The 12,571-nt window shown below is 42.6% G+C and overlaps 1 protein-coding gene across 4 annotated transcripts in view; it reads right to left on the bottom strand.

Annotated features, from left to right (window-relative positions):
• Nucleotides 1-12,571, bottom strand: part of si:ch211-129c21.1 (uncharacterized protein LOC563087 homolog) — a 53,332-nt gene that overhangs the window by 6,455 nt on the left and 34,306 nt on the right. The window contains exons 2-5 of one of the 4 annotated variants that reach the window (XM_036141385.1): nt 5,858-6,306; nt 5,446-5,588; nt 3,625-3,687; nt 3,138-3,236 (exon numbers count right to left, since the gene is read on the bottom strand). The exons of 2 other annotated variants lie outside the window; for them this stretch is intronic. In XM_036141385.1, coding sequence (XP_035997278.1) covers nt 3,138-3,236; nt 3,625-3,687; nt 5,446-5,588; nt 5,858-5,966 — 414 coding nt within the window. In that variant the 5' untranslated portion in view covers nt 5,967-6,306. The remainder of the gene's footprint in view (nt 1-3,137; nt 3,237-3,624; nt 3,688-5,445; nt 5,589-5,857; nt 6,307-12,571) is intronic. One more of the 4 variants, XM_021321042.2, reaches the window with a different exon arrangement.

The following is a 12,571-nucleotide window of genomic DNA, read 5'->3' as shown; positions in this document are numbered from 1 at the left end:
AATATGCCTCCCCAGACCGACACTGACAGCATAATGTTCAACACAGCTTCTCCAGACCCTTTCCCCATCTGTCACATGAGCTCAGAGACAACTTGTTTTCATCTGTGAAAACAACATGGTGCCAGTGCTGAACCTGCCAACCCCCGTGATCTCTGGTAAACGCCAGATGAGCTCCATGGTGCCGGACCGTGAGCACAGGACCTGCTGGAGGACGCTGGATCCTAATGAAGTCTGCTTCTAATGATTTGCTCAGAGACATTCACACCAGTAACCCGCTGGAGGTCATATTGCAGGGCTCTGGCAGTAGTCATCCTGTTCCTCCACGCATAAAGAAACAAATACTGGTCCTCCTGATGGGTTAGGGGCCTCTGACAGCCCTGCTCAGGCCTCCTAGAGTACCTGCTGCCTCCTGTAATCTCCCTCACACTGCAAAAACGGAACTAGAAATAAGTAAAATGTTCTTAAAATGTGTGTATTTGTCTTTGAATTGAGCAGGTAAATAAGATGATTTGCCAATGGAATAAGAATTTTGCACTTAAAATAGGAACAATTCATCTCAATCATCTTATTTCAAGTGCAGGATGTCTAATTATCTTATTTTAGGGGTCAAAATACTCATTCCATTGGCAAATAATCTTATTTACCTGCTCAAATCAAGGATAAATGCACTAACTTTAAGAACTTTGGGAGACACAGCAAACCTGGTGGAGTTGGACTGTCTGTCCAACCTCTGCAGGATCCAGGTATCGCCTCACGCTACCAGTAGTGACACTGACCCTGGTCAGATGGAAAACTACTGAAAAGCAGTCCAAAAAAATGAAGAGGGGAAAAATGTTTGTGCCCTCCACCTCCGAAACCACTCCGGTTTTTGGGGTCGTCTCATTGTTGCCCCTTTAATGCCCCCGTCATTAATATCAGTAGCCCCAAAACAGCCGACACTGATTAACTTCTACTGAACTGACCAGATCAATACTACAGAAGATTATCGGACTTGATGTGACGCTCTGATTTAAAATTGTTCCTTTAAGTTTTCTAAACCGTATATTTTCAAATCTAAACAGAAAAACTTTGATGATATAGATCAGCAGTTAAATGACTCATTGTATGCGAGACTGGGTACGTTTAAAAAAAATAAATAAAAAAAAGTCGTTTGGCTCAGCATATTCAGAAAGCATCTCCATGTGAAGTTCTCTGTTCTATTAAACGCTTAAAAAAAAGGACAAAAACTAAAATGAACACAAAGAAATGCGTTGTCTCGCTCCTATTTTGCATCGGAAAGAGGAAAAGCTTCCTGGTGACAAACGTGTTGGTGTGTAAGGAGGCTTCAGTAGAAAAGCCCCTTTGTCCACTGATTTTTTATGGTTCAGTCCCAAATACTGAAACTGTTGTTGACAACACATCCCAGAATAAAAAACATGACTGCGCTGACAAGTATTTCACACGTTTTAAATCCCTGATCAATTTTTTTTTTTTTTGCTTAGCAGCGTCAAATGCTGCTTAAAATAGTCTGAGCGCATGAGTGAAGTCATGCTGTTGCACCGGGTGATATGTTGCCTCATTAAAATAAACATGAGCGCTCTAGTCATTTAGAGTCAGTCCACTGACATAATATTGCTGCTGGAAATATTTCAGGCTCTGGTTTGACTGCCATCTGCAAACAGCTTCTGTGCTCACCTCTTTTCTTAAACCAATCCCTCGGTTTCTAAAAAGGCATTTTTCACACTTGCAAAAGTTTTTACATATAAACCGTTTTTACTTTTTGTCAAAACAACAAATTTTAATGTATATTGTAGAACCGTATATCTATGTTCTTTTTTCTTTTTTTGCAGATCTACAGCCTTACATTTTTGCTGGCTGTTCTGTGAAAAATAGTTCAAGCCCTGTAAGGTTGGAGAGCATCTTTGAACATCCTTTAGGTGCTTCAGGTACTGTCCCTTGATCTAAACCATTCCATTGCTCCGCATTTAGCCCATCTAATCTTAGCTTCCTAAGCATTCCTACAGAATAATACCACCTCCATGTCTTCCCCGGCGGATGTCGTGTTCGGGGTTATGGACCGATGTTACTTTTTTTTCCACGGAAAGCATTTTGCATGCAGGTCAAAAAGTTTAATTTTGCTCTCGTCGCACCGGAGCACCTTGGGCTCCATGATCGTTGTCCTGCCTACAAAGCTTCTGGCAAACAGAACTTCTTCTGGCTTTGTTTCAAGACAGCTTCCCTTTTGCCAATCTGCCATGAAGGGCAGATTTGTGAAGTGCATAACTTGTTACCAGACTCTTACACCTGAGCTCTGGATCTCTGCAGCTCACCCAGAGTTACCCTAGACCAGGGGTCACCAACCTTTTTGAAACTGAGAGCTACTTCATCGGTACTGTGTCATACGAAGGGCTACCTGTACTGACCTTTGAACAACAAGAGGCCAAGCTCACCTTAACTTTATATAATATAAATATGTTTTTAATGCTTTTGTCATTTTTAAATCTATGTAAATAAAACTGGTTGGGTTTTTGTCATTTCTTTGAACGGGCTTGACGGCACCACATGTGGTCCTGGGGGGCTACATGGGCACCATGTTGATGACCCCTGCCATAGACTTTTTGGTTGCCTTTCTGATTAATGATCTCTTTGCCTTTCAGTTTAGGTCGGCAAGCAGATCTTAGTAGATTTGCGAGTGTGCCATATACTTGTCAACTCCAAGAAACTTCTGTTCTTCACAAAAAGGTTGTGGTTATACTGAGAATAAGTCACACACAAGTGATGTTTATCTTACCAATTAGGGGTCTTCTAAAGTAAATACTTTCCACTTGTTTAATCTAGGGGTGTCAGATCAATAATGCGCAATTAGAAACGCACAACAGACTTTCCAGACTTTTATTTGTGAAAAAAGAAGGGAAAAAATCCTTCCTCTTTACAATTATATGACTTGTTTGTAAAGTTCCAATAGAAACCCATTACAGTTTGAGATGGGAGCTTGACTAAGGAATACTCCTGCAAGGCACTGTGCACCTATTGAATGAACTAATGACTACATTAAAAAGCTTTCTCCTTGCAAAACTTCACATTAACATCCGAAACCCCAAAAGAGTGGCAATTTCCCCGATTATTTAGATCTACTTCATTCAAGAAAGCACACTTACCATGTAATCACAGGTTGGAGAGAAGGCATTTGTGCCACAAACGTAGAAAGTAGTGTCATTCAGACTGTGCAGCGTCCGAACGTAGTTGCGGCACTCCACCTGCAACGAGACCCAGCGGATAAAGCCAAGGTCAGGGTTTGTTAGTTCAGCCGACATGCTTGTTAGCACCAACATGCCACGCATGTACAGTTGCACATGCTGCACAGAGCTGAGCTGCTGGTGACAGAGAGGTCAAGGATGTGCACATGGAGGTTTTTCCCTGGGCCATTTTTGGGATGTTCAACACAAAGCTATAAGCAGAGCACTTCAAAGAGAGCTCCACATAAAGACTTGAAAAGGAAAAAAACTAAACTCCCATATAAATGATTAACAGAAACTGCCCGAGGCAGCGGGCGGTCTTCAGTCAGCAGCCGTCCTTTAGGTTGTGTCCCCGTTCCAGAATTAGAAACTACTCTACAAGCTTTGTTTTGCAAGGTGCAACACCAACCTCTGCGTTTTTTCCCTTGTATGTGCACTCCCTCTGCTTCTCCTGGGTAACTCCCCACTTGTCCTGCATCAACACAAGGAGAGGATCCTGTTAAAGCATGCGTTAATTACGTTGAAGCCCTGCAAGCAATCTTCCACTTAAAAAAAAATGTTTTTCTTTAACAAAGACAAGGGGTCTGTGCATTTTCTCACATAAAGTGGAAACGGTCAAGTTTGGGAAAATGCTGAGACTACTAAGAAAAATCATCAGTATTGTTGGCTTCAATGGAGCCCAAAGTAAAGTAAGTTTGGTCCTAACAACAAGCCTTTTTTGTTGTTGTTTGACATGAACAACACCCTCATTGGACACAGAAAGAAAACATTCGATATTATCTTCAGGACCAGTATGATTTTGCCAAAAAAAAATAAAAAAATCACAGATGTATTTTGCAACTCCCGCCCTCTGACCTGCATATGATAAGCAGGTATATAACTTATGGCCCTTGCATAGATAGCATTTAGTGACATTAAATTACATTACTCTTTGGTTTGCTGCAACATTTAAAGGGTACATTTCATGCTTTTAAATCCGTTATTTTTCCAATTTAAATCACTCAGGTGTGGTCAATATAAAGTGGAACTGCAATGCTTTGGTCTGAATTCCTCGTTATCATTTCTGCCTCTGTTCTGTGGTGCATCTGAGAGCAACTCGTTTTGGTGCCGTCTCTTTAAATCTAGGTCGGAGAACGTTCCACTCAACCCCATTCAGCCACTTTTGTTGTATGCTGGGGGATGATGCAATTAATTTTGAGGGTTAATAAAGCCAACAACCAAACATTTTGACTTGTCCAAGCTTGTAGCTTCGGCATCCTTCAGCTTGGACTACAATAGCGGGGTAAAATAAACATAAAAATGACGAATTCACAAAATTGGTAAGGGTTAGACCTGCACAGCAGCAAATACTGTAAAGTAAATGTTGAAGAAAATGTAATGGAGAAGCGAGAAAACTGAATGGCTTAAAGACTATGACCCAAATCGAATATAAAGATATCTACGCAGCACCTGGACAGAGTAAATTTAAATGTTATGCATTCTTAGGGACTCCAAGTGCACAACAAACTATATTTAAGTGCTAAAAAGTTGGATGAAATGTCACTATTAAGTAGCAACTGCATAGATTACATAGCACTGGTGCTATGTGTGGCATACAGCGTGTCTCTACATTGTAATGCAGATCCTACAGAATATTTTGTCCAAAAACATCCATGACAGCCTGGCATAGCTGAGGGTCAAATTGTGCTGCCTAGAAAGGCAAATATGCAAATACTACAGCAACACGGTGTTGTAGGTATTATAGGTCATAAACCGTTAAGGGATTAAAAAGAAACAAAAAGTAAAAGGCTAAATCTTATGTTAACAGCAACATAATGTTACTTTGTTTTTTGTTTTTTTAGTACCAAGATTTATTAACTTTAGTTATTATTATTTTTTTTAAATCTTTTGGTCAATCATCTCCTTATTCACTTCCAGTCCACTATCAGCTGGCCTATTTCTAAGCGGTCGAAATGTAAAAAGGCTGCGAACCGCTTCCAGAGAACCAGGCAAGTCCAGCCCTGTGCGGCTCACTGAATATTTAATCTTCTGGTCGAACCACTGCAGTAAACCGCCATAAAAATTCAACAAAGGTTAAACTTTCAGGCTACAGCATTTCATCAAGCAGTAAAAAGCGCGATAGTGGCACTTGCAGTTAATATATAATCAGCTCTGCAGACGGCTTTATTGCAGGGGCTTGCAGATGAGAAACCTGCACATTCAGCAGTAATAACTCTGCTCAGGTCCTCACCATATCCTTTTGGACTGAGATGTTGTTGAGATCCAGAGCGAAGACGGCCTCCCTTGCCCCCAGCAGCAACACACCCAGGTCATCTCTGATCAGCATAGTCGAGTAATTGAAGGTCCCCTCTTTTCTGAACAACTTCAGGTTACCTGGCCGGAGAAAAAAAAAGTTTGCATCACTTTGCTGTGCTCTGCTTTCGCTCTCCTGCGACACTTCAGCAGCGTAGACACGATGTTCTTCAAATAAATGCTAATTTGCGGAAAAACTAATAAACTTGTCATTGGCGGCGGGAAAAGAAAAATATAAAGGCAGGCAAATCCTCACTCCTGGATCATACATCACGGGTAAAATATTCAAATGCATGCAGCATATCAAGCTACCTCAAGCTCTTGTGTTTAATGTCGGGTTTGCGACTTACTCTGGTAGGAGACAGTGTTTCGTGGAACGCAGTACTGAGCGCTGAGCAGACTGAAGTAGAGCTGGAGCATCAATCCACAGACGATGCTTAGAGTCGACAGAAGAGACATGGCTCAGGGTCCGCGGTCCGTCCAGGTGCAGCACCGTCCCGCTCTGATGCCCCCGAACGCCACAAAATCAGACACAGAGCATGGTCCAGAACCCGAGTCCTTAGAACCCGGCGCTGGACGAGTCCTGTCAGCGGCTTATTCAGATGTTTAACCAGGACTCAGTCTGAACGGGTTCGGTTTGATGTTGATGGGTATCTATGTCGGCGTTAGCCTCCAGCGCAGAGCTAATGAGCTGCTGGTGTCCTCTCCGGAAGGAGGAGCAGGCGCCATGCTGCCCGGCTAGTGCTGGGGGACGCTGGAGGACTTCATTTTCAGGGTTCTGCCAAAGACACAAGGAGATCTATGACTAATCAAAGGGTGTAAAAGAAAGACTCAGATTCTCACTGAATTTGAGAAGAAATTCTTTGAAATATTCCCTCAGAAAGGGAATAAGGCAGCTGCTTTGCCTCCTACGCCTTATTTCCTCTGCACTTTTTTCCCTGTGATATGCTTGAAGATCGGTGGATGATCACTATGCAGAAATATGATAACCAGGCTGAGACGTGGAAGCTGCTTCACTTCTTTTCCTCAGTTTCAAATGAACAGATGTACAGCATCTTGCAAAAGTATTTATACCCCTTAAACTTTTTTAAATGATTTTAAAATCATCATAACATAATAATGCCATTATACAACAACATAGAGCACAATGGTGAGGTGGAAGACAAATGGATGGTTTTCAAACTTTTTTACGATTAAAAATCTGAAAAGTGGCAAACTCAATGTATTTTTGGTTATGTCTCAACCAGTTTAGAAATTACATTTTCCCCCACACTTTTCTTTGCAAATATAGCTCAAGCTCAGTCAAATTTGAGTCTGAACAACAATTGTCATGTCTTGACGCAGATTCGCAGGTATGGAGCTCTGGCCACATGTCTAGGGTCAACTCTGATCAGTTTCCCTCTTCCTTCTGCATAAAATCACCCCCGCGTCACAATGCTGCCACCACTTTGTTTCACTATTAGACCCCTTCAGACCATAGTTCCCATAAAACATGCCACTACATACGCCGAGTCCCCCATTATGAACAATTTTCACATCATGCAGGTCGATGCACCAAACAGGCCTTGTGGACGTTCAGATCACGCAGCTCAGCTCACAATTCGTCTGTGTAAGAGGTTCTCACACGCAGTGCTGAGGATCTGTGCCACGATCCTCACTCAGGCCTTCTGCCCGAATGCATTCAGTGCTTGATGAACAGGAAAAGTAGTGCTTGCCCCACTCAGCGTGTTAATACACGCATCAGATTCACATGAGCAACACATTAGTCAGATCAGAGGGACATTGGAAGATCATGCGCCGCATCTGCTTTGTGCTCGCCACAAAACTCTTTCTACAATCTTGTAACATGATGGTTACAGCGGCTTGCGATAACCCCATGAGGAGGACCATGGGTGTGATATCGGAGGGTCAACTCTAACCTCCCCGGTCCATGTTTTGAGCTTCTAGTTGATCACGAGGAACAAAGAACACCTGGAGACCACAAAGCCATAGGATGACGTTGAAGGGGCTACTGTGGGGATGGTGTGTTCAGGGTAATCAGGAGTATTAATTTTCTGCCACACAAAGCCTTTTGCACGTCAGCCAAATGTTCAATATGGTCTTATCTGACCAGCTCACTTTCTTTCCACATGTTGGTGTAGGTGGACGGCCATGTTTCGGTTGTTTTGCTGCCATGTTCAGATGATGGATTAAAACAGTGGACTGTGAGATGTTCATGGCATGTTTTACGGTCTTACTCTTTACTCTTCATGACGCTTTCTACTTTCTAACAAACCTCCGAGGCCTTCGCAGAACAGCTGGATTTAAACTGAGGTTAAATTACATATCTTTTTTTACATATTAGGTGATTTCTGGACACAGATGTTTAAACTGGACTTAATAAAGGGGTATCAAAGTAAAAGGGGAGGCTGAAAGAAATGTATGCCCCACTTTTCAGATTTTTATTGGTAAACAATGAAAACCGTGCATCGTTTTCCTTCCACTTCTGGTATAATGTGGTACTTTGTGTTGATCCATCACACAAAATCCCAACAGAAAGATTTATTTTGACAAAAGAAGCTGTAAGAACGCTTGCAAAGCACTGCGTGAGCAGATGAAAATCCAGTCTGTAACTAGGGAACTAAAGCACTTCAGGACACTCAAAGGAGGCAGATTTAACCAAGAATGATCAAAAGTCAAGCCAGGGAGGACAGAAGCCTTAAAAAGTGTTTTTTTTTTTAAAAGCACAGTGAGAAAAGGACAATGTCCTACATGAACATGTCTACCACGCCGATTCTGAAACTGTAGTTGTGAAAAGCTTGAACTGGTTGAACTGAGACAAATATAACTTTGTTGTTATGAGTCTGGCACCAGGTACAGCTGTAGCGACAAGTCAGCCTCACAAAGGAAACCCGTGTCAAGCAAAAATCTGCAGAGTGCCACTCTGCCCTCCCACCCCCCACCACTCTCTCAGTATCTTCCTGTCTCCGTCCCTGATAAGAAGCAGCTTCCTCTGGGCTCAGCGGGGTTCACGCTGCAGCGAGAGACAGGGAGGCGTAAAGTGGAGAGGGGGTAAGGGGGGGGGGCTTCGGCTTAGGTTAGGTTAGGCAATGCATGCAGGTCACGACCACTCAGCGAGTGTTGCCGCTTCTTCGAAGAGTTTGTATCTGTTTTGACTAACTGTGCGGAGCGGCCTCATTCAAAATTCATCAAGGCCTTTTATACTAGCTATACACACACACAGAGAAAAGCTGACTTGCTAACAGATGTTGGGGGGTGGAGGGGGGGGGGGTGAAGGTGGGGAGAATAACAAACTTGTAGGCTCAGAAACTGCAGTTCTACACGAGTGCTGTGCAACTGTTGCTGAAATTTTAGCTCCCATGAGGGCAAGGGGAAAAAAAAACAAAAAACGATGGCTTTGACAGAGATGCTGCGTTTGAAACGCCCCACGGAGCCCTCGCCTGTTGACAGACAGCAAAATGACAGATTTCAAGTTTCCTCGACAGACAACCGAGGCACACACTCCGCATTCCCCTCCTGTTGCCTCCAAAACAGCCTCGGTTCTCAATATGCGTTTTGTGACTAACCACCACACTCCAGCCCTTGTTGTTAGTCGACACAATGGGACAAGCTGCCGCATGTATAGGACAGCTCATCTCTTGTCAGAGCGGCGACGTCCTGCGCGCCTCCTCCCCCCCCCCCCCCCCCTTCTCGGGCTGCAAGGAGGCCGAGTGCCACAGCTTAAAGGAATGGCTGCGCGTTGTTTTGTGTGCAGCTTCTGACGTGTAGCTCCGTACGGCGCAGACAGGTAGGTACGGCTGCATCAACAGAGGAGCCGTTTTCTCCTCCGCTGTTCGTCCGTACGCTCGCATGCCAGCAATGAACCGCTGACTGTCTGCTGCAGCACTATCTACAACTTTTCGCATTTTTGTCAAAATTACAACCCCAAACGTTTATGTATTTATTGAGATTCTGTCGTAGACCAACACACAGTAAAGCGTAATTGGGAATTAGAACGAAAATTATGCATGCTTTCCAACGGGATATGTTTTTAATAAAAAAAAACTGAAAAGTGTGGCAGGCATTTGTATTCAACCTCCTGAGCCGGTACTTCGTAGAGCCGCTGTTTGCTGCAGTTACAGATGCAAGTGTGTCGGGGCGTGTCTCTGCCAGCTTTGCACATCTGTAGACTAAAATGTTTCCCGCCATATTCCCTCAGACTTTGACTAGACCGTTATGACACACAGATATAGCTCTGGCGCTATGTTTAGGGTCACTGTCCTGTTGAGTTTTAGGTTTTTTTCCCCCAGCATCATTCCATATTTAGCTCCATACAAGCTATTCTATTCCTGCTGAAGACAAAAACATCTCCTCATCATGATGTTGTCACAACTGTGTCTCTCTGTGTCGATGGCGTGTGTCCAGGCTGATGTGAATTGTGACGTTTAGCATTTAGCATATAAACCCCAAAATTACATTTCTGTGGCTCAACTGATCAAAGCACCTTCGTTCACATGTTTGACGCGTCCCCTTCATGACTAGCGGTCAGATGAAGCATTCAACAAACGGTGGTTATGGGTTTTATCACCTAAGCGGAGCTAGCAGAGGTCTTTTGGCTGCTCTCCTCGCCACGTCCGTAACTTTAGGTAAGGTACTGGAGTAAAGCTACCTGCACAACACAAATTTTAGAATTATATTAGCAACATTATTTTGAAAACCAAAGATTCCTTTCCTTACATTTCACCTTCATTCACTACCTTGTGTTGATCCATCGCATAAAAATCCCAATAAAATACATTGGGTGTGAATACTTTTGCACTGCCACCCAGCCGCCCCCTTATAACCAATTCTCAGCCATTCCCAAAGTGATGCTTTTCTGTGGGTACATGTCATCTAGATGTAACACTCACACCTCAGGTTGCTTCCTGGTAAGCTACACTTTAAAATCGTGGCGTCAGATTTCAGATAATGAGTCAAATCACATTAGATCAGCCGCGGTGTCACAACTGGGTCAGCTTTGTTTCGTTCTGACTCATTTGTAACGTAGGAAAACCCACGTTTGGTTTTTATAGACTCTTCATTGTTTTAGGTGGCAGGTTTGACTTCCTGTCAACACTTCTTTTGCAGCATTAAAGCTTCCACGCTTACGCGTTTGGTTTTATATTATATCACTGCCCTCATTATATTACATAACTAACTAGATTCCCATGAACCAGCCCCGACTTTAAAACCCCAGACGATCGGGGATGAAACTATAGCTTTTAGAAAGTGTCGCGTGTCTGCTCATCAGCATCTTGTGTGCATCTCGTTAGATCTTCATTCTGCCAAAGGAAACATGACCTCCAACTGCTGAATACTTAATTGTCCTTACCGGCTGCGGTTGTGACTTATGAGTGTGTTTGGCTCAGTTCAGGGAGTCTACTGCTGATATAATAAAACGTTTTCCCTGGAACTAAAAAAATAAAAATAGAGGTCAGGCAGACAATTGGCAACAGCTACAATTTTCCAGAGGGCCGAGCTTTGTTATAATAGCAGCAACACCTTTCACACCGCACAGTGTGATACGCGATACTTTTTTGCGCAAAAATGGCTCCTGTGCAGCTTTTGTTAACAGCTATTATTTGTCGCCGGCGTTAAAGTCAAGATAGCCTTGATAGGGTTGAATAAGCATGATTCACAGCCCTGAAGCTAAAACTAGGTTAGGTGTGTAAGATGCATTTATGACTTAATCACTGATGACTAAACATAAACATAATGTTAGGACTTTGAAGCTGATGTGAGCTTTATTCTAGATAGAAATCCTCCAGGACATTAATTCCCATTCAGGATGGAGACAAAACTCTTGTGCTTGATCCTTGACATCTTGTATGGTCAGATTCTGATCCCACATTTGCCTGATGTATTTCTTTACAGTGTTTGATTTAACTTCCTTTTCCTTCTCGTAACTAATCAGGAAAGACCCACCCATGTAGTCAAACACTGTGAAACAAGCTTACGCAACATCTCTACCACACTGGCTGTTTAAGCTGTATGAAATACAGCAAATTAATAATAAAATATTAATTTCTTATGGTTAATCACTGCAAGTAATTGATAAAGGTCTACAGATTTGAGAAGAGTGGGTTTAGAGTGCTTCGCATTAAATAAAACACATCATTCGTTCAGTACTGGGGAGAAAAAAAGTAAAAAAAAATTACAATCTCAGTGTTCAGACAGACACACCAACCTATTTTAATCCAACATATCCTGGTATTTCCCAGGGTTCATTGTGCAAACTTCTCAGGGCCCACAGCATCACAGGTCCTCCACTATACTTAATACTAGATGTTTTTCTACATATTCACGCTTAGTTTCCCGTCCCAGATCCACCAGGGGTGAAAAATCTGATCGACTTCAGGAAGTAAAGCATAAATAAAAAAAAATGCTTAATGCGCATTTATTTTTTGGGGGGGATTTTTTGCAGCTCGCTTATTTTCTGAAAGTAGGCTGACAGGAAAGGGGTGGAAGAGGGGGAGAGACATGCAGCAAAGGACCGCGGGTCGGATTCGAACCCAGGTCGACCGCATCGAGGACTAAGGACTGCGTATATGGGTCGCGCTACCCGCTGCCCCACAAGCGCGCCCATGCACATTTATTTTAAAGGGATTCTGGGGGCGCCACTGGTGCTTTTGTTCATTAATTAAACATGGGATTTTTTCCCCCCACTAAATAAAAAAAAGGCATTCAAATGAAAAGCTGGATTTTTCTACAAGTTTAAGTGTCAGATTATGCTCCTGCAATAAAAGGTGAATTTATGTGTAGACCTTTTACACATCTCTACTATGGGCACCAATAAATAGGACAGGCACTGAGCTATAGGTCTGGTAAAATATTAAGTTTTCAGTTTCATTTCAGCAGGAATGGTGCTTTTTATATATATATATATATATATATATATATATATATATATATATATATATATATATATATATATATAGATATCTTTGCCACCTTATAGAAGCAAACAACAATAATCTAGAATAATGTTAGGTGTGCTCATCTAGTCGCTGCTTCAGAGGAAATGTTACAAAAGGCAGGTGTGAAAA

This window comes from Fundulus heteroclitus, chromosome 9 (assembly GCF_011125445.2).
Source record: "Fundulus heteroclitus isolate FHET01 chromosome 9, MU-UCD_Fhet_4.1, whole genome shotgun sequence".
Classification (NCBI taxonomy): domain Eukaryota; kingdom Metazoa; phylum Chordata; class Actinopteri; order Cyprinodontiformes; family Fundulidae; genus Fundulus; species Fundulus heteroclitus.
The sequence above is the reverse complement of the archived record's forward strand: the minus strand, read 5'-3'. Positions and strand labels throughout refer to the sequence as shown.